The sequence below is a fragment of the Triturus cristatus genome, chromosome 8, assembly GCF_964204655.1.
Source record: "Triturus cristatus chromosome 8, aTriCri1.1, whole genome shotgun sequence".
Classification (NCBI taxonomy): domain Eukaryota; kingdom Metazoa; phylum Chordata; class Amphibia; order Caudata; family Salamandridae; genus Triturus; species Triturus cristatus.
Genome location: NC_140591.1, coordinates 1484430432 through 1484453327, shown reverse-complemented (window position 1 = coordinate 1484453327; position 22896 = coordinate 1484430432). Strand labels below are relative to the sequence as shown.

Here is a 22896-nt window from a genome sequence, read left to right as displayed (position 1 = left end):
CCGGGGCTACTGCCCACATCTGCCGGCTCCAGGGGAGAGCAGAAAGACTGTGGCATTCTTTTTGGGGAGTTGGGGAATTGGCATGCCCATTCTGGGCGGCCGCCCCCGAACTTTGTAGTTCCTGGTGCCTAGTGGGCTTTCTGTCCCCTGGGGGTGGGGCAGAAAGACTAGCATTTTTTTTGGGTGGGGGCATTGACCCACCCCTACGTATATAGAAAAAAATCCCTGGGGCCTAGTGGGCTGTTTGCCCCTCCAGGGTGGCAGGTCAGGGGCTATTGCCCCCATCTGTCTCCTGGGGGGGCAGAAAGTCTTATGCTTCTTTGGGTGGGGTAGGGTGGGGGCATTGGAATGGCCATTCTGGGCAACCCCTACCCCTGGCCTATAAGAAAAATCCCTGGTGTTTAGGGTGCGCTCTGCCCCCCGGGAGGGGGGGCAGAAAGACTGGCTGGCAAAATGTAATGGGGAAAGCAAAGGGCCTTGCCTAAGGGGCCGCTCCCCCCTCCCTGGTGGCTAGTGGGTGGATCTCTGGAGGGTGATCCCCAAGCAGGGATCCACTAGGGAAGGACATCATTGGAAAGGGGAGATTCTCTCCTTTCCAATGATACCTCTCCCAAGTGTTTTGGTGCTTGGGGGGCTGAGATAGCCCCACGAGCACCGAAGCATTGAAACTGAAACTAAGTGTCTGTATTATTTTCAATGTAATGAGAACAGCGTGCCATGCGCGCGATCATCATTACTTTGAAAATCAGCAAAGGGCCTTAGCATGTTGGGGAAGCTCTTTCCCACCTCTTGAGCCCCCCCCCCTCCAAAAAAAGGAAATCCCTCTGCTGTTTGCAGCAGAGGGATTTAATGCCCCTGTCCTCATGACGGAATGGTTCCGTCATGAGCACTGAAGGGGTTAAGGACATAGTCTTTGGTCTGTTTGTATAGACCTGGCTATCAGTATAGTTGCTGTGGCAGTGAAACTGTGGCCACCAGCTAAAGTGTGCAAAAGATAACACCTCATGTGCCTCTATAATTAATTCTGACCTGCAGTCCAAATTTGATATCACTCTATTCCGCACTCCAAGCAGACGAGCAAACGGAATGTTTTGCACACTTAGTAGGTAGGAATATTTTTCTGGAAATGATTTAGTTAACGGGGGTGCCACAACATGAAGCTGTGACAGCCTTCATGATTTCTTCATCTATCCTCATATTGGAATGAGTCACTGCAGCCATGACAGCAGTTTGCACTGTCGCCTTTGTGGCTTTACCAGTCAATGAATTCCCTGCAACATGTATTCCTACAAGTTGATGGTTCAGTTTGCGGATAACATGAGCCTGTGGCAAATTTTTTTAAAGATTTGCTACTTGTTGCCAATGCATTTTATGCTTGATAGTATAAACTTTTGAATCTCTGAATCAATTCTGGCTCCAATAGTGTACATACTCATTGTAAGACTGGAGACAATAATATGAATCACACACTATAAGTGTGGGGAATTCTGAATCCGTATTCTCAAGTCATATATGTACCCTGGCGTTGTGGATGAAGAGAATGCACATGGCCAAGAATTTTAAGAGCTCCATAGAGATTTAGGACTGATCCTGAACCATCTGGATGATACCCTGTAAGTATTGAACTGGCTGCGTTACAGGGAAGCCACTGAATGTCACTGTGTCCAGAATTAAATGTAAGTCTGTAATCTGCAGATTTAGTACCTCACTTGCTAAGCCAGTCAGGAGGCTGCAAAGACTTTGCAGAATCTGGGTCATCGATTAGAAAGAACATTAACAATGGTAGGTAGCTTTTTCCACTAGCTTTTTCACGTACGTCTAGAAAGACTAGACTTACGTGAAACATTTCTAAACCTCAGGATCAGTAAGTGGGTCGAGGACACACACATCCCACAAGGAACAACGGGAAAGCAGCATTTCATCTCCATGTCCATGCAAGAATGCTTAAAACTGCTCTTGAACTATCTCAAATAAAGTATGAATTCAATAAGCCATCAAGCATGTGTTGAAAACCTTTAGGGCCAAACTGCCTGACACAAGGATTTTATCTCCGACACTGAATCTCTTTAACTCCTTATCAGGCAGAGATTTGCTATGACAATGAATGCCGGAACATCCAGGAAGGATACGTGGTTGGAAAAGAGCGGTCTAAGTGCGGTGTTTCAAAATTCACTGGTGCTTATCTACCCACCAAAGGCACAGTGGGACTTCTCCAAAGCGGCATTTATGATATCAAGGAATTCCTCATTAGATGGCTGCAAAGGCTTTGATTCTTGCGATCTGGTCACCAGAATTACTGTGACAAGTCTAGATTTGCCCTACGTGGTGTGTAGAGGAAACAACAACAACAAAAACGTGTCTATTGTGCAGACAGTCATTTTATATGAGACATGCTCTGCTAATATCAGAACTTCTAGACTGAGACCACTTCTGTTTTGAGGCCCCATCTCCAAATGCTCTGCCAGTGTCAGTCTGCCTCACTATCATCATCTTCATCCCTTGAGGGATACCTCGTGCAGGGCTTGAAAAATACACTCGCTCGCATTTGCGAGCCAGATTTAATAAGGATGAGCTATTTTTAGGTCCTTCTCGCCCTTTCTGGCGTGTAGGAAGACAAACTGACTTTTGACCTCTGTCTCTGAAAGCAGAGCAAATGTGACAAGATAGCAAGATTTAAAGACATCTTTATTGCTCACAAAGTGAATGAGCAATAAAAATGCCTTTAAATCTTGTTAACTTGTCACATTTGCTCGGCTTTCAGAGACAGAGGTCAAGTGCATTACAATTAGGTTTGAGTAGATTTTTTAAGTTACTAGACTTGCAGGTCTAAAACAATTTTTTGTTTTTTAAGCCCTGACGTGGAGATCCTGAGTGCATCTGAGTCTGTACAGTAATAGCCAGAACCTGGCCAAAGCCTCAGATCTCATCACCATCAAGATGGTGGAGATTGTTTTGCCGCAGACACCAAGCTAAATTTCGCTAGTGTGGAGATTGGAGCAGTAGGCTTTTTGCATGGGCAGAAATGGACACCAAAAAACCAAAGATGTCACGCTGTGACTGGAAGCCACAGAACTGGCTCCAATGCCGTCAGCATTTGTATACTTGTCTGCATCGAAGATACAGTTTTAAAAGTAGCAGCTCTAGAATTCTCAGCAGAGGTGTGGGGACTCTGATAGAAAATTCTCAACTTACCATCTCACTGAAAGTGGCCAACATGCCTTTCTGAAAGCCTTAATCAATTCGAGAAGGACCCCAGAGTAGAACAAGCTTCTTTACAGCGGGTGCCAGTTTCAAAGGTGAAGCATTAGACAGCTCCTCCTTGGCTTTCAAACGTCTGCTGTAGCATGAAAATTAGGAAGGGCGCTGTTTGAACGATTGCACTACAGCAGAACTGAATGAGTGCTATATATCTGTCTTATTTACGGGTACTTCTTTTGTCGTCTTTGGAAGAATGAAAGGTTGAGAGACCCACCGTTGGTATTGAAAACTGTAACCGTTGGGTCAGACACAGATCCCTTCATTAGTCCATTGAACCACTAGTGAAGAGTTATTCTACAGACAGTGCATCAAAATCTGCTTCAAGTTTCCTCAGTTTTGTTCACCTGGTAGCTGATCGTTCAAGGAACCAACTAACAAAGATGGCAGATGTGCTTTCACTTTTACCATATTTAATGTCTAAGTAGCTGTGACCCATGGCATTGTTTTACATAAGCACGGATTTGTTGATGTACTTGTTTAGATTACGAGCAAGCACAAAAATATACCAAAGAAATAGTGGGATAATTATTCGTAAGTTAAATACGAATCTTAGAGGGAAAGACTGAAGGTATATAAAATTAGTACCAAACAGCACCTATTATGCAAGCAATCGAAAGCGATTCAATTTGCGGGCGTTCCATAAGTGTTCATGACTTAAGCGATTCATGACTCATGACTCATGACTTAAGCGATTCAATTTGCGGGCGTTCCATAAGTGTTCATGACTTAAATGTTTTGTTTTTCAGGAGAGCCTCAGAGCTTGAGTGTGGACGGAAAGACTGTCAAAGTACCTCTCAAAGGGCTCACCCCTGGTGCTCGCTACGAGGTGAATGTGATGTCAATACAAGGGTTTGAGGAAAGCGAACCGCTGACTGGCTACATTACCACAGGTAGGGCATGTCCCAATGTTCTGCAGACAGATACGGCCATAAGGGCTTTGTAAACATTCATACACAGTGCAGAGTACAAAGGTAGTTGATAAGTGGAGGTGTGCTTCAGTGCTGGACAGCGAATACACCATTGTGCTCCAATGGAATGTAGTAGTAATGAAGTGACAAGAGTGGAAACACAATGTCATTTTACAGAAGTTGTGTTTGAGGAATTCTGAAATATGCAGGCACAGAGCAATTGCTCTGGATTCTGCATGTGGTAGAATTAAGAGAATATTTATGAGTCCCTTTTTGTGAGCTCTGGTGGCGCAAATCACAAAATCATATTTCTGTGGTCACGCAAATCCACTTTGTGTGGCTTTGATTGGCCTCATAAATATGGAGTAAGGCAAGGCAGCGCAAATCGCAGCGTTGCCTTTCTCTGCATTAGGGAGGTGTTCCATGGGCAGTGCAGTGGGTGTTCCCAAGCAACACCCATGGTTTATGACGCTTACACAGATTTACAAAACCATATAAACCTGGGAATACACCAAAATGTTACACCTTCCAAGGGGAGGCACAAGAAGGGGAAATACCTTTATTTCTCCTCGTTTTTAGGTCTCGCCTAGCGACGCAGTGCATGCGTTGCTCGCCTTGGCGAGACCTATTGCCGTGGGTTTCTCTGCCGAAGGGGGACAGGAGATGTGCACGCGTACAGACAGGAGATGTGCACTCTGTACGCGTGCACATCTCCTGTCCTCGCATTGTTGAAGTTTTGGGTGAGGACAGGAGCACGCAGGAGTTCTGGCCGCTGTCTCCTGCATTCCAGTCAGCCAGATAGTTATCGTTTTCGACAAGGGGTCAGTCAGTCAGTCAGCGAAGGTGCCGGTCATTACTGATTGCCGGGAGCCGTGAAAGGTAGGCGCTGGTTATTGCAACATCCATGTTATGTACACATGAGGGCAGGGCTCTGCAAGTTTTAGGCATCCCTCCGCATATCCATGTTTATGTTTTTGTGCTAGTAAAACTTTAAAAGCTTGTCCTCCTTTTCTAGGTTTCCTTTCTTATATAGCCCTCCCACATTTCCCAACGTCGCTCTTTCCTCTCCTAAGTATCTGTTTACCTGCCCTCCTTCGGTCTTCTCCGCCCCTCTTCTCCCTTCCGTATGTTTCCTATGTAAGTTTATACAACATCTCTCTGCCATGCCTGTCAACTTCTCTCCGCCCTCCGTCATATCCCACCGTCTACTTTTCTCATCCACACTGTCTACTTCTGTCTTTATCCATCTGAAGATAATCTGCCCTCCGAGATTCCCCGAAGCTCAAAAAGGCCAAGGAATTGGCGAACTATGCCTAAGATATTTTTTTTAAAACAAAATATTTCCCCCTTCTATTTATCTACCTAAAATCTTTTACAATTTCTTTCATTTTCCTCTTTGCTCCCACCGACCCTTTTTGCTTCATGTTCACTACTCCTGGCCTGTTTCCTCCTCCTTCTTAGTCTCCTGCTCGTTTTACATGTTTCACAGTATCACCGAGAACAGATGTTCCTTTCATCCTTTTATTGCTTAGTGGGCCACTGCTTGCCACCTAGGGCTGCACGTGCCAATAACTCTTCACTCAATTTCACTCTTTTTCTTCCTGATTGATTCAAACTATCACACCCATCCTGTGACTCCACTGCAGACAGCTACTACCCCCTACCCTCCCCGCCCATGCCCTTCTCCGGTTGTTTGGCCACTGGGGACTTTTTCTAGCTCTGGGAAGTCCGTGAAACGGAAACAGTCTCTTAGTATCGGCTGCAGCAGGACTGACCTGCCGTCTCGCCACCTCCTCCTCTGAAGGGAAGCCCTCCATGTCTGTCTTCACTCACCACTGGCTCTGTGTTTCGGCTTCTCTTCTGTGTGATGCCTCTGGTGCAGTGCTGGGCCCGGGCAAAGGGAGACGCTCTGCTTGTGAGGAGAACACATCTCTCAGTGACCCATAATTTGGGATACCTGGGTGGGGTCAATAATATTATCATCTTTTGTGCACTGACCTTAAAGAAATTGGCAACAAAAACTGCTATAGTGGTGGCATTACGGCAGAGCTTCCAACTTTGGAACTGGAAAACCCTGTTTACATCCCAGTGATGGATCAACATCCTGTGATTCTGTGCAAATCATATAATCTCTCCCTGCCAACAAAAACTGAACGTGTCCTTGTGTAATGTAAATGGTGCTCATGTAAAGCGCTCCAATACCTTCGGGTCGAGTTCGCTCTTTATAAAAACTAAAACAAGCATTACAAATGCAATAGCACGCCTCTCATTAAGTTAAAGCCATTTGCTTTGCTATACAATACCATTAGCAAAGCGAATGGCTTTAACTTAATCAAAGGCGAGATCTATTGCATTTTCAATGCTTGTTTCCTCTTTCCATGGGTGTTTCCTCTTTCCATGTGTGCTGCATTCTATAACTCACATAGAAAGAGGAAAAAGCCTCCCAGGATTGTTTTTGTGTAGGAAAGTGCCCCTTGCAGCACAAAAACAATCCTGCAGACAACACAGGCATCCTTGTCCCATGGTGCAAGCATTTCTGCATTGATGATAGCGAAAGGGCACCAGCATTGGGGGAAAGGACAGGAATGCACTGTATTAGATAAATACAGTGCATTCCTGCCCTTTAACTTTGACGTAGAACAACGCAGCAAGGTGGCTTGCTGCGCCGTTCTATGCCAAATCACCATAAATTAGACCCTTAGTGTTTTGCAGTATCATTTCAGAGTAATCACTGAATATTCCGGGGCATATTTATAAAGGGTTTTGTGTCGCCTTTGAACCATGCAAGTCGCAAATACTATAATGAGATTTAGCAAGCAACGCAAGTTGCTGCCTTGCGTTACTCTATCCCAAGGAGGCATTTCATGGTGAATCGTGGCTATTCCCACGCATCCACCCATGGATTCTGAAGCATTCCCAGATTTATCAACACTGATAGACCTGGGAATGCAGCAGAATGTTACGCCATCCCTGGGAGTCATAAAGAGGAAAATACTTTATTTCTCCTTGTTTTTCCTCTTTCTACGTGTGCTGCATTCTGCACTACATATAACAGAGGAAAAAGCCTTAGAGAATTGTTTTTGTGAGGAAGGTGTCTCTTCCTGCACAAAACAAATCCTGCCTGTAGAGCAGCCACCTTGCATCATGGTGCAGGGGAATATGACTATTTACTACGCAAAGCGAATAGGGAAGGTGTTGGAATAGTAAACTATACTATTCCTCATGTTAGAGCGCCATCTGCTGCAAGTCGATGTAATAACTTGCGTAGTAATGGCATTCCGTGGTAACAACGCGGTCGTTGTAACGACCGCGTTGTAATGGCATCGCAGTCTAATGACTGCAATGTAAAGGTTGTTTCCCAGTCCAGGGGTGCCTGCTTTGGCACTAGGCAGCAGTTTTATGATAGCGCAGACAGAGAGTAGGAATGCACCGATCTTGATAATTATATGGCACATTCCTGTCCTCTCCCTTTCACGCAGCGCATCGTAGCAAGGTGTCTTTTGGCATGAAATATTGATAAATATGTCCCTACACTGGTATCAAGCAGTGTGTAGGGAAAGGTCCACCACATCTCAATACTGTGCAGCTTACTTTCAGAGTATACATATGGCAGTTCAGGTTTGAACACAGTAACTCTGGTATGCTTTTACTTTAACTCCAAGCAGGTCAGTGTAGAGTAGCATTTCTGAAACATGCTCAGAGTTTCATTGCCATTCAGTATTTCCTTTTGTTATTTCCATTAAGTTATAGTTATTATGTAACTTAAACGCAGAGTGCTCATGCCCAGTATAGATGTTCTGTTATTTGTTATGTTACATTATTCAGTTGTACTATATAGCACCTTGACGCAATAGGTGGCTAGATCATCGTTTTTGTTCGGGGAACAGGATGATCCTCAAAGTTCTCCAGAAGGTCAAGTGATCTTCCACTTAATCGGATCTGTGATGGTCTTTCACCAGCTGTTTGTGTCTTAAACTTGAACAGCCAGAAGGTAAGATTTCTGCAGGAGAATAAGGCACCCATTCCTGGTATCAGACAATCTGGTTTAATCCAGATGAACACGATGCACTGTGCAGCAAATCTTAAAAATCATCCACTGTCTTCCAGGTTTTGTGTGACTCCATTTCAATCAGGTGCTAAAATAAAATCACACCACAGTGGAATTACAGTGTTACTCAGTAGAGTATAAAACACTATGGCGACAGTGTAATTACATGTCTATCCCAAAGTACTGAAGTTCGGTGCAGTATGTCTTAGGTATACGTGCCAAGTAACTCCTCTGTATTAAAGTGCTGAATGCAATGCAAAAAATGTAACTATACAGTGTAAGTGTAGCATAGCAATTTATGGAGTGATAAACCTGCACTGTAATGAGGGCAGGCTTTGCTTAATTTATGCCGGTGGTTTCGGTGCTCGGCACCGGCACTTAATTATCGACCCCGGCGCTTATGCGAGTCTGCCTCATTTTGGCACTGTTTGTCTCATTTAGAGACGAGCACAACAACAGTTATTTATTAATTTATATCCGATAAAAATTATTCATACCTGCTGCCAAAGGCATTCTTTCTTACAGCTCTGGGGACCTGGAATAATCACAATTGTCACAACTGTAGGAGTGTGATGGTTAGCAGTTGTGTTTTTACTGTAGTTGGCAGTGCTGACTGGCAACACAGTGCAGGCGTAAATTACCTCATGAATCATGATGAGGACTCTGGCACTTATGTGTTTTTTTTTTACACGTTAAGTACTAAAGGTAGGTTCGACAGTATACATTACTGCGCATCATCAGTGAAATGTAGCAACACTTGACACCCCATCGAGGTTCAAAGCTGAATAGAATATATGCAGTGCTATCTCCCTGTAGTGTAGTAACAGAGCTACTCCAGCAGCGTTGCGTTAATCAGTATTAATCCAGCATGAATACCAACGGCTTTGCATAAGCGAGGAAACGGATAAGGGTCTTTAATATTTAATAATTTCTGTCAGTATTTTCAAAGAGCAGGGACAAGCATGTCAGTTATGCTGCTGGACATTGACTGTTTCTTCAGTGTGACTCTTTTGTTAGCATGTTTTGACCTGTGTCTCTGTACTCCAGGAAAATCTGCCTTACCCACATTACTTCTCTCGTTCTGTACTGAGCAGTTTAAATTCACTGGCTACACAGCATAGTTCAGCACTGGGCTCTGTTCCTGCAGAGGTTGAGCAGTGACCTGTTATCTAGAGTACCGACTGGAAAACTCACAGACTGTGTGAATTCGAATGGTGTCATGCCATGTTTATTTGCATAGTGCATGACTCCCCCTGGAGGGTATCCTGGCGCTGAAACAGGATCTGTATGTGACAAGCCAGGGTTAGGGCTAGATGAAGAGCCAGGTCTTGAGTTTCTTGCAAAATTCAAGAACTGAGGAGGAGGCTGTGACGTGCAGGGACAGGTTGCCCCAGGAGTTATGAGTGAAGTAGGAGAAGGCCTGACTGCCAGATCTGGTTCTAGGGGGATCAGATTGTGTTGGTGAGTAGCTTTCCGGCTGAACGGAGGTGTCTAGTAGGTTTGTAGACGTTTATGCCAATGTTGAGGTATGTGGGTCCAATTTTATTAGAGGCTTTGTATGTGTGCGTGAGAACTTTGAAATGTGCTTGTTTGTGAATAGGGAGCCAGTGGAGCTCTTTGAGGTGCGATGTGATGCGAGTGTGGGCTTGGAGGTTGAGGGGGAACCTGGCTGCTGAGTTTTGCATAGTCTCGATTCTTCTGGTCAGTTGAGTTTTGATTCCAGCATACAGTACATTGCTGTAGTCCATCCTGCTGTTGATGAGGGCTTGGGTGATGGTTTTGCGAATTTTGGTGGTGAGCCATTTGACGACCGTCTTGAGCATCTTGTGTCTGTGGGCGCAGGAGACGAAGCCTGCGTTCACTTGGTCCGTCATGGTGTGTTGGTTATCGATTACTATTCCAAGGTTCTCGGAGTGGGTTGTCAGGAGGAGGGTGGGTCTGAGTTCGGCAGGCCACCATGTGGAGTTCCACACCTTGATGTCTTTGCCGAAGATTACTACTTTGGGCTAGTCTGTGTTGAGTTTGAGGCATTTGGTTTTCATCCATCTGCGACTTCGGTCATGCAGGCAGAGAAATTGGTCAGGGTGTTTGGGTGTTGTAATCATAAAATATGATGTTGAGTCTGTGGGTGTCGAGGATGCTGTCAAGTGGGTCCATGTATGCATTGAATAGAGTGGGTTTGAGTGTGGATCCATGCTCTAACAGTGGTAACTTATCCCACTAGATGATTTCCTATACCAGTATGGCCGACCCCAAGGTCAGTACCTGACCTATCACGCTGTAGTGAGAACGTTTGGGGATTTATGGCAGAGTGGCCGCAGGAACCGAAGGCGCATGGGGTTTTCCAGGCACTGGTAACACTAGGGACAGCTAGGCACCTTGTGAAATGGCTTTACAGATTGCAGTTAGAGATGGTCAGGAAACCGTTAGATCGGACGTGTGAAAAATGAGGCAAAATAATAGGGGGAGACCTATTGGACAAGGAATGGAGCCAGGTACTGGGGAGCCCGAAGCAGGTGTCCAGAAACATCAAATTTAAGGTCATATAATTTAACTATATACACATGGCATATCTGACCCCTCACAGATTGCGCATCATGTATGGGGGTAAAGACCGCTGCTGTCCTGACTGGAGAGAGCAGGATGCAGGGTTTGCCCACATGATATGGGGATGTACAAGATTGCGTGGCTTTTGGGAGTCAGTAATGGCTTCCATCAACAGGGCACCGGCTCGCACACTCACCTGCTCGACGGAGGTCTGCCTGTTGGGCCTATTCCCCAAATCCAAGTCAAGAAAGATGGGATCCAGATTTGTGGACCTCGTCCTGGTTCTAGCGCGAAGACAAATAGCGCTGACATGGATGCCTACAGTGGTGGCATGGGTGAGAAACGTTGACATGTGGGCCAAAGCAGAGGAGAGGGCATTACTGAGAGAGGACGCTTGAAGGGTGCATCGCCGCCTGCTGTCGGGACTGTAAATGGAAGTTCTGAGAGCCTGGGATAGTAGAAATGAGGTAAACTTAGATGATAGTGTGGATGCAACCAAGAGGGCGTGCTCACTCCCTGAGGCACTGCATGGACTATGTGAGGCATGTTGGGTGGGGTCGTCGACATGAATGTGGCACCCCTACTCCCACCATAGATCCACAATGATCCTTCACTCAGAGATATGTAAGCTTACCCCTAGATTTGAGATCAGATCCTACATAAATGTATGACAGGTGGACCCACTGAACGACACGCTGTTAAACTGTTTACAAAAGTTCGGTATTTATTGTTTTTGTATTGTCTGATTCATATGCCTTTAAAACGTGGGAAACTTGTGACTCCCCGAGGGCCACCTATATGTAAGGAGCAGTGGACTGTAGTATAATATGTGGTGGTTACGAAGTGCATCAATACAAAAACACATGAAGTGCACACATGGAAACATAACATAAATGTATTTTGCATAACTGCGTAATAACAATGAAATGTGATAAGCTATTGCTTTACTAATTTGATTACTGCTCTTGTGAATGGTAAAAGTATATGAATTTAAATGCTAATAAAGACATATTTTAAAAAAAGAGTGTGGATCCATGTGGATCTCTGCAGATAAGATCGACGGCGTCCAAGAAGACGGGGGCCAGGCTGACCGACTGGGTGTGGCTTTTCTAGAAGGAGCAAATCCAGCAAAGTGCAGGTCCTTGGAAGCCGGCTTCATGCAGTCGTTGGATAAGGATGGGGTGGGAGACAATGTTAACAGCTGCAGAAATATCTAGTAAGATGAGGGCCACGGTGTTACCTCTGTCCATGATCATCCGAATGTCTTCAGTGATGGCAATGAGGGTGGTCTCTATACTGTGTATTGATACTGAATCTGAATTGAATGGTGTAGAGGAGGTGGTTGACAGTGAGGTGGGTAGCTAGGCATTTCTTTATGATCTTTTCCATTATTTTTGCAGGGAGATAGGCTGGTAGATGGCTAGCATCTTTTGGACTGCTGAGGGTTTCTTGAGGTGGCGGAGTACTGTAGGGTGTTTCCAGGCATCCAGATGGGTGACTAAGACGATTGAGTTGTTCACAATCAGGGTGATGGCTGCGCTGATGGGATCCAGTCACATGAAGAAGATGTGGTGAGGGCAGGGGTCCAAAAGTGCTCCAGAATGTATGGAGTCCATGGCTGTTGCAGTTTTGTGAGTGGTGATGATGGGCCAGATGGTCAGGGTGGTCTCTGGGTGTCGGGCAGGAGGGATGCAAGGATGAAAGGGTCCAGTTGGGGTTCAAAGTTTTCATACATGCTGGTGATCTTATTTCTGAAGACTAGGGTCAGCTAAGTGCATAGGTCCACAGAGGAGGTTATGCTGGTGCAGCTAGGTGCCAGAGAGGTGCAGTTTTTCACTATGGCAAAGATATCCGTGGCGCTGTTGGTGCTTCTTTTGATGTGGTCATTGAGAGCAGAGTGTGTTGATTTGCTGATGGTAGCGGCTGAGGGTGGATTTGTATGGGCTCTTGTCGGTGTTGTTATGAGTTCTGCGTTCAAGTTGCTTGCAGTTGCATTTACTGAGTCTGAGCATTCTGGCTCTCGCCACTTTGGTGGCTTTGAGAAGGGTCATGGCATCTGCACAGGTGGTGATCCAGGGGTTGAGGTTGGAGATGGATTCAGGAAGGTTGTTGTGTCGAGGCCAGTGGTGTGGGAGTTCAATAGACCAGAATGCTTCTGAGCTCGTTACAGTTGTGTTGTGAATATTTTGTGATTGTGTGCTATGCTGAAGTTGATGGGTGTGGTCGGACCAGAGGGTCATATATATAGTTTGTATACGGTCATATTGCAGAAGCTGGTGAAGATGGAGGCCAGTAGCTGACCAATACCGTATGTGGGTCCTTCAACAAGCTGGGTGGCCAGTGAGGCCTTCCAGGTGGTAGTTGAGGTCACTGAGGAGAATGAAGGCACTGGAGTCAAGGATCCAGGAGGGTGACAAAGTCCGTAATAGTGCTGCCTAAGTTGGTGTGTGGTCTTTGAGGGTGGTAGACGAGGATGCCATTCAGGGTTTAGTTGGGGGTGATGAGGAGTTTGAACATCAAGTGATTCATGTTGTTGGTGATGCTTTCCGAGGTGGTGAAGCATTGGATGGATTCTTTGAAGATGAAAGCGCTTCTGCCTGCAGATCTGTTCATCCTGTCCTGTCATCTAGTATCCAGTGGGATTACCATAACGATGATGGGGCCCAATGGGAGAGTCAGTCAGGAAGAGCAGGTCCGGTGAACAGTTGTGTAGCAGATCTCAAATTTTAGCGGCGTGTTTCACGAGGGAGTGAATGTTGAGGAGTATGCAGGACAGGGAGGGGTGCGGTGTCTTAGGGTGGGGGGGTCAGCCATGTGTGGTCGAGTGTGCTGCTTGTGTGAGGTGCTTCGGGTGCGGAGGATGGTGTGAGAGGGTGCATGTGAAATGGCAGGCGACACAGGAGTAAACACATTCAGTGTTGGGCAACAAGGTGAAGCGGCAGCACTGGCAGTTGCGACAGGGCACGAAGGGTCACGGTGGAGTAGTGAGAGGTGGGTGGAAGGAGGACCAGGAGTTTGGGCACAGGTGAGCTTGCCGGTGGAACACCAGAGGTGCATTCGCTATGCATCCTCCCTGCAGCCTCCTTTACGTGAAGACAGTTTGGTGGGAGACCAATGACATAACTTCCTGTTCAGATGGATGAGAAATCCAGTAATGTCACTGCCTGTGCAGATGGATGATGGGAAGTTTCACTGTGGTTACCATGTGATATAGTTTCTGCTGTAATGTATCACTAGAATTCTCTGCATGTATTTACATGTTTCACTGTGGTCATTGGGATTGTACAGTGACAGGCCTTGGTAAAGAATCCCCTCTTGTCTTACAGTCCCTGATGGTCCGACAGACCTTAAAGCAATCAATGTTACCGAAACATCAGCACTGCTGTTGTGGAGGCCAGCACTTGCCACCGTTGACACCTATGTAGTCACATTTAGCGCACACAATGGTGAGTAAAAGAGCCTAAACCTTTGTGCACTAATTGCCGATTAGTATGTATAACAGATTTTACTTGGCAAGAATGAATCTTTTGCTGAGGAATGGCAGAACCTCTTGTCGAGCATCTGTATTGATATGTGGAGTTTTGCTAAAAGTTAACAAGTACCAAGGATCAACCATAGCACAGCACATACACCTATTTACCTTCTCAAAATGGATGTGCATCGTTTGCAATGCTAAAAAAACAAATCTTGATAATGTTCAATTTACTATTCTAATGCAAATATAAAATACATGATTCAACAATATTCATTCATTTAAACATTTCAAATACACTATTTTAAGTCTAAAGAAACATCAATAAGAAAATCATGTGTTTAGGAGGATCAGATTTACTATTCTAACAACAATCCTAGAAACACTGGGGAGGGGAGTTACATGTTCTATTCTTTCTCCAGGCCAAAAAACAATGGGGCAAGTGAATGTACAGAGAGAAGGAGGGATTTACAATTTTAACACCAGTCTAACAAATATTGGCAACTGAATATATTTTTGAAGAGCTCACATTTAATATTATAACTCCGGTCCAATCACCACTGGAAAAGTGCATATATTGTGTGCAGGGGGGTTTAGATTTACGAATATTACTCCAGTCCAACAAATGTTGGATAAAATTCATATATTTGGGTGGGGACTGCGATAAGGGCGTGTTGAAGAGTTACATGTATTATTCTTACTCTAGTCTAAGAAACATTGGGAGAAGAGTCTATATCTGGGGGGCGGGAGGGGATTAGATTTAATATTCAAACTCCAGTCAATAAATATTGGGGGAGGAGCATATATATATATATATATATATATATATATATATATATATATATATATATATATATATATATATATATATATAACATAATTTACCATTTTATTTCAGTTCAACAAACATTTGTGGATGTGCTGGAGGCATCTTATTTACTATTCTAACACCAACCCAACAAACATTGAATAAAGTACCTAGTATGAAAGGGTGGGGGAGGATTGATTTCCCATTCTATCTCCACCACAACAACCAATATTGGGGAAGTGAATACATTTGGGAATCATTGTCAATATTGTAACTGCTGTCCACAAAAAAAATATATTCAAAATAATCAAACCAATAAACAAACAAAAACTGTTTATTAAGAAGCGTAATGTAAAATGTAAAACTCCTATTTACCTAAATAGAGAAATAGTATTTTTAAAATAAAAACATTTTATGAGTAAGTTGAATTTAAACATTATAAATCTTTAAACAAACAAAATATTATCACATTAAAAATTCATTATAAAAAATATTCTCAAAGAATGAAACAACCCATTGAAATATTTCTGAATGATTGACACAATACCTTAAAAATTCCAATATTTCAAATAAAATATTAATTCTGATTTTAATAGACCATTAAATGAAATATGAAAAATGTACAAATATATTTCAATTGTAAAATTTCATGTCAAATTATTAAATCATTTGATAAAAAATATATTCCCCTTAAGTCCTCAAAAAGCACATATCCCTGAGAAATTTAATACAAACCACTATGATGATAAAAAACACAAAAACCATAATAATGTTAAATAAGTGTACATTTAGATTAATAATAATTAAAAACCCACCCATTCTATTGGAAAACATAGTATAAATCTATGATGTAATTAAACAAGTTAAAAAATAGATATTTTTAAATGTTTTAAGACTTTTTTTAAACAATTAGAAAAATTATCGTTTCCAAACGCTAAATCCTTATTCCTACACACCTTACATCCCCAAAAACTACATTAAAAATGATCATAATAGTTAAATATATAAATAAATAATTACTGATTTTAAAATTATTAAAGCAATAATCAAATAACGTCAATGAAAGCCTATAGTAATAAAACCTATTCAATCCCCCAATAAACCCCACAATCTGAAAATAAAATTACTAAAACACTAAAAAAAGAATTAAACAAGTAAACCATTAAAAACATATATAATGAATATATTGACCAGTTAACGTTAATTAAAGTATACTTTAAAAAGCACTCCCCACTCATTCTGACAATAAGTAAATGTACCCCAAAAGAATAGGTATACTTTACTAGGATTAAACCATAAATATATACACAAAAAACAATATCATAGTAAATGATATTTAACAATAATATTGTGAAAAAGATATACTTTCCTTCCAAATTTGTGACCATATTATTTTTTTAGTGGTGAGTGATATTTTTACCATGTCCTTTCCAAACTCTAAGGATAGCTCACTAGCCCTCAACCCTGCCCTTGCTCACAGTGATTATTTGCCTCTCTATTGTTCAGTATTAAGGTGAAATGAGTAACAGATACATGGAGGAAGGACTGTATGGCACCGTAGGCTGTGTTGCATATGTGAAAATAATTTGGTTGTTCCAACCCATGGCTAGGTCAGGGCTACCTCACCATGGTAATTCCAGAGATGTCTAAACATATATGGAAACTTGTTGGGATTCACCTTATTTTTCTATTTTGTATTACTTAGTCCCAGAAGTCACCAAAATCCTTTCTGGCAACACAGCTGAGCTGCAACTCAGAGGCCTGAACATTGACACAGAGTATACAGCCACGATCCACAGCACCAAGGGGTCTAACAACAGCTCTCCTGCTATTACCACCTTCACCACCAGTAAGTCCAGTCAGAAGACTTAAATTGTAACAGTATCTAACCAAAGCATTCAAAACTAGAATATCTCCCATAGACACTTTAGTACATGCATCTCAGATTTCCTAATGAGCTTTATTTAATGCTTTATTTTTTTTCTAAGGTTTACCATCATGGCACAAAACTCAGAATCTGCCAACTGAGTATGAACATTTTAAGATGATCAAAGGAATAAAAGCAATGTAGTGTTCCAGTGCTTTCTAAGCTTACCAAACAATCTTCATAAACTACATAATGACATACATAAAAGAATGAATTGACCTGTAACAAAGATTGCTTTAGTTTGTTCTACCTTTCAAGTTTCTTCTGGTCTAAGAATAAACATATTCTGGGAATGATACATTCTACACTTCAGTTTCCTATTATAAAAAAAAGGGGAACGTTGAGGCAAAGGGGATATACCAAATTAAAGGCCTCATGAAAATGGATATTGTTGCATGGTCCAAGAGCATTATTGCACCAATGCTTGCACTAGAGATTTAGTTTGGAAGGGGTTGTGAAGTTTCTTTCCAGAAGTGTAGGCAACATGTGCTAGGGGAAAACAGGTTAATCAGGTTGTGTGAAATGCCACTGTCTGAGATGGTAGCGCTGACTCACCTGCTTTGTGAGATAGGCTATTGTGCTGAGGATTTTGTGACTTAAAGTTGCTACTCCATTTGCCCCTTCAGCTTTACTTCCTCAACCCAGTTCCTCCAATATTTAGAATTTTGAAGTCTAAGATGAGCTCTTCCGATTCTTGGATACAGGTGGTACTAGATTAGAGTTCTTTAAGTGGGTGAGTATTTTGAGTCTTTTAATAGGATTGTTTCTGCCCTTCACATTCCATGAGGCACATTTAATGAACATTTCAGGAGAATCAGTTGAGTGCTAAGTGATACAGTCAATGGACTCTGTTAGAACTGGGCTGCTTAAACTGGTATGTATCTTCAGGAGGTAGCTAATTAACAAGTGGCTGGCAATGGAATGAGGCCGTAGCCCAATGATAGTGAAGTATTTTTAGGATATACGTTGAAATACTGTGCGTGAGGTAGATGGGTTGTTTTGACAGAGACGCATACTAGTATTGGTCTCCTGCCTAATTTCCATGCTGTCCCAGATGTCCGAATTATACGTCAAAATGTCACTTTACCGTAAAGATCTGTCCTTCCCTCCACAGCCTACAGTTAATAACAGGTGTCCATTTTAAATGCAGCATTAGGATTACCTCTCAGAGGATCACAATATTTATGTTCTCTAATACAGAAGTAGGCACCAGTCCTATTTTCACGAGGTTAGGCAAGTCCGTGCCCATATTCTTGAGCCACAGAGCAATTCCTATAACCAGAGGATGTGGAAACACTGAACCTCAGATCATAAGGTGTGTGCCCTGATAGTTATAGTATATCCCGCAATGCTTAACCCTCTTATCCAGCACCATTCTAATTTATGCCGATACATGATACAATATACTGAATTTCAGGTTTTTAAATGATGTACGAGCTTTAACTTACTGTCTTTACTTAGGTTATTGAGAATACGTATTTATATATAATAAAGGATACTGTTTTATAATTACATGGAGAAAGGGTTGCTTACCTTCTGTGAAGTACATTCATAGTTCAGACCTAGGTGACATGCCAATATCCCTGTGCACGTTTTTATAACCTTGAAGAATGAAAACAGGGTTACTGAAAGTTAGCTGATGGATTCTGTAACATGTTTAAGTGCTCTCTCTGGCTTCCTGCAGGTGCTGATGCCCCCCGAGATCTGACTGCCAGTCGAGTATCCCCCCGAAGTGCAGTGCTCTCCTGGACACCACCGAAGGCAGTGCCAACGGGCTATGTCTTGACCTATGAGGCGCCATCTGGGGAAACAAAGGTATGTGTAATCTAAAAGAATAATAAAATACTCTGCAAACCCAACACAACTCCTTAATGGTCTTCCATTCAATGTTTAAGATCGACTAGAAAGTGATAAGCCATTCACTGATGCGTCTATACCCACTATACTAACCCTTGATTACTCAAGCTCTGTAGTTGCAAGAGGAGGATAGAAGTTCCTGCCGTGCTTGAGCTCTCTGGCAATCTTGTTAAGCTGGTTAGAAGGGCTAAAAAAAGAATATCTAATTTCTATTGGCTCAACTTTGGTCAAGTTAGTAAACTGAAGGGCATGTGCTCTGCAGGCCTGGGCTAGAAACAGTTTAACGCAACAAAACAAACTTTGTTCCAAAATAAAAGGTTGAGCACAAGAGTATTCACTAAAATTACCCCTAGTGCTAAAAATCATCTTTAAAGGCAACTTGCAGTTAAAAAGGGGAAAACAGCTTTACAATCAGGCTTAAAATAATACTAACTGGTCATTAGGGAAATGGTTCAGGAGGGCTGGACTTGCCATTTTGCCCCTCTGGCAATTTTACCGTGGGCTGCAGGCTAAGGAACTGGTTTGAAGGGAGGACGGCTGCCATCACATACTTTCCCCCCCTAGACGATTCTACACACCACTTCCTGCAGTGTGGGGTTGGTTTGAATATTTGGACAGGGTTAATTTTAGATTCCAATCCAGCCCTGTTCAAAAGGCTTTCCAAGGGGACGTGGTAAGTGTAGGTGTGAGAGCTGTGACTTAGTACTCTCTGTCGTGCTCTTCAAGAGGCTTCATTTTTAAACTTGGATGATAAATTACAGGTTTATGATAAACCAACATTCTCCCTCTCTGGCCAAATTCATACAAAAGACCCTTATGGATGAACTTTTCCAAAACCACAGACAGAAGCCTTTACATCTGGTATGCTGTCTGACCACAGCATACAAAGAGTAAAGTGCTCACTCAGAGGGAACGCTTTTTGAGACCCAGCCACTAAGCTAGTTTCTACAACTGTAGATGTTCAATATTTCTTGTAAAATTTCCCGGCACAGTACATGGATCTGCAAGCCTGGGGTGTGCCCAAAGTGCAAACGTACCTATAGTGGACAGTGGCTAGTGCCGCCACTCCGAGACTCTGGGGGGAACAATGGTTGGGAACAGCTGAATGAAGTGTAGGGCCACGTCTTGTCCCTCCTGGCCACATTTTGCATGAATAGGAGGCTGTGTTGATGGTAAATGGTGTCCTAAGCAGGTGGTTGCCTTTAGTTTGTCTTCGTCCATCCTTTGACATGACAACCTACATGCTACTTCCCATAGGCTCTACTCCACAGGTCCAGTAGAGGTCAGGGCTACATGAATAAACATTTTCAATCTGCCAGACAGAATATCTGCTTTTAATGGTGGTATTGGTTGGGCGATTGCATATAACCGGATCGCTTGTTACTAACCAATGCCCTTCTGGAAAGCCGGGTAGATGCATTATGGAATGTTTTTACTTTAACAGCAGCTTGTCTTTTGGCTATCGATGGCTTCCCTATGGGGTCTGGAAGGCCATGGAGCAGGGCACAGATGCGAGAGTACGAGGGCTTGAACAGCAGTTTTGGTGTTGCTTTCTGGAAGAAACATCTTGACTATCTTTAAAAGAAAGGCTGGTACCAAGCCATCTTTATTTTTATTTTGGGTAATGTGTTCCTTGAGGGTGAGGTTAATGTCCAAGGTGAAGCCAAATGACTTGGTATTCGGTAAAAGTTGGGGTTCAAAGCCGTCAATGTTCATGTCACTGAGCCAGGTTTGTACTGTTTTTTGTTTGTTGGTCTTGGCAAAAAAACAGAAATTCTGTTTTTGTTGGGTTGAGTTTCAGGTAGGTGCTGGACATCCAGGTATAGATGATGTGCAGACAGGGTTTGAAGCTTTGATTGTCTGATTAGAGAAGACTTTCAAGTATATATCGGCTTATTGCTAAATCTTGAAGCTATTATCGGTGAGTAGAGCATCAAGCGGCTTCATATAGAGGTTTAAGATGACAGGAGACAGTGTGGATGCCAAGGGGACTCCACAGGTGACTGGCATCTTTTGGGCCTGGGGGTGCCCATGTGAACCAATCACATTCAACACTCCAGGTCGTGCACCAGGGTGGGATGGTTGACTGTGTCAAAGGCAGCTGAGAAGTTCAGCAATATCAGGTGGCGGGGGTTATTTTCATCTGTGTTCAAGAGGGCATAATCTAAAATGTGTAAGGTAGAAGTATCCGTGCTACAGCTTGATCTGAAGTCATACTGGTTGTCGTACAGGAAAGGGTTAGAAATGATGTGATTTTGGAGCTGAACACAGAATGCTTTTCAAATGGTCTTGCGGATGAATGGTAGGAGACCGATGGGCCAGTAGTTGGCAAGCTCATAAGAGTCTTGAGTCAGTTAATTTAGGAGTGAGTGGATCTGGCCTGCCTCTTCTGCAAAGATGCCTTGAGTGAGGGAGGCATTTACAATGGTGAGAAGGGGTGAGAGAGCGTTCCCACTGAGAGCGTTGATAAAGAACGAGGGTAAGATATAATCTTCATACGAAAAACCTTTGAGGGAGTTAGGAATGCCAATGAGTTCTCTATTGCGGGATTCTACAGGAAAAGGTGGCTTGTTAGAGAGGAAGCAGGCTTATTGTTGGTAGCCTTTTGTCATATCTTCTGTATTTGATCACTAAAGAGATTGATGGAACTGCACTTTTCATAGGAATGAGACATAGGTGGGGTTGATGTAGTGCTGGATTGTCTTGAAAAGTTGGTTGCTTCTTTGGTGTTAATACTATACTTTGGCTGACTTGAAGCGCTGCCTACATTTTGTGTGGAGAGACTTCAGTATCATGAGGTTCTTCTCCGGAATGTCCTCAATGTATTTCCTCTAAATCTTATTGTTATCCCTATTTCAGTCCTCTTTTTCACACCATCTTCTAAATGTCTTCACAAGGTGTGTGTACCTCAATTTGTTTATTCACCAAATCCCTGTTTACCATGCTCTCGTTCTACTTATCTCACACTGTAACTAACAACCGCATTTTCTTCTCAGTCTTTCTCCACCCCCATGACCTCTTTCTGTAACACTCCTGCTCTCTGGTCACGTTTCATTTCCCTGCCTTTCACTCCTACGTATTTACCTCATCCCCAGCCCATTTATTCTGATGTGGACTCCTTCTCATGTTGTTTTATATTTCTATGTCCAGGAGATTCAGCTTGAAGCATCTGCAAATTCTTACACATTAAGTGAACTCATCCCATCTAGCCAGTACCGAGCACGGGTACAAGCCATGAGGGGCAAAGTCAGAACAGCACCCACCAGTACTATGTTTACTACAGGTGAGTAAAGTTTCACTAAGCACCAACTAATATCAATAGACCAACACTCAGAAAACCAACGACCAGCTCATAATAAAAAAAAACTCAAAGCCCTCAACACTGACTGGTGACATTATTGGAATCCAAATAGCACCCTACGCTGACTACCAATAAAAAGGAAATCCTCAAACCACCCTACACCAGCAGATAACAATAAGCGAACTACCGAATCCTGCATACCAACTGGTAACAATAACAGAATTCACAGACCTCCTAGAACCAGCTAATAAGGGAATCATTAGATAACTCAACACCAGCTGATAGCAATATGGGAGCCACCAAAGCGCCCAACAGCAACTTTTAACAATAATGGGATCTTCTGAGCACCTGTCAGCTGATACTAAGAGAGCCCCCAGAGCACCTAACACAAGCTAATAGCAACCAGGTAACCACTACCACACCCAATAACATCCTTTAAGACTAAGGGAACAGCCAACTTCTAAAGAGTGGCCAAAAGCAATAAGGACTGTGGTGCCTCCCAACAAAAGGTGACAATAGTAAGCAAACCAACAAAGAGTACACAATACCAACTGCTAACACTATGGGAATGCCCAGAGCAAATAATACCTGGTAATGATAATAAGAACAGACTCACCAGAACACAAGATGATAATAATTATGGATTCCACAAAGCACCCAGCAGCATCTGATAACAATAATGTAACCACCAAAGCATAACAATAGGAGGATCCACATGTGATGCAACTCAAACTCCCTCCCTAGTTCACACAACACCAGCTCATAACATT

The 22896-nt window shown here is 43.0% G+C and overlaps 1 protein-coding gene across 8 annotated transcripts in view; it reads left to right on the top strand.

Moving 5' to 3' along the window:
• The window catches only part of LOC146805993 (uncharacterized), a 731342-nt gene that overhangs the window by 596083 nt on the left and 112363 nt on the right, over positions 1–22896 (top strand). For all 8 annotated transcript variants that reach the window (XM_085623346.1, XM_085623342.1, XM_085623340.1 and 5 more), the window contains 5 exons: positions 4005–4148; positions 14088–14207; positions 16747–16890; positions 18653–18783; positions 21976–22108. In XM_085623346.1, the coding sequence (XP_085479472.1) occupies positions 4005–4148; positions 14088–14207; positions 16747–16890; positions 18653–18783; positions 21976–22108 (672 nt within the window). The remainder of the gene's footprint in view (positions 1–4004; positions 4149–14087; positions 14208–16746; positions 16891–18652; positions 18784–21975; positions 22109–22896) is intronic.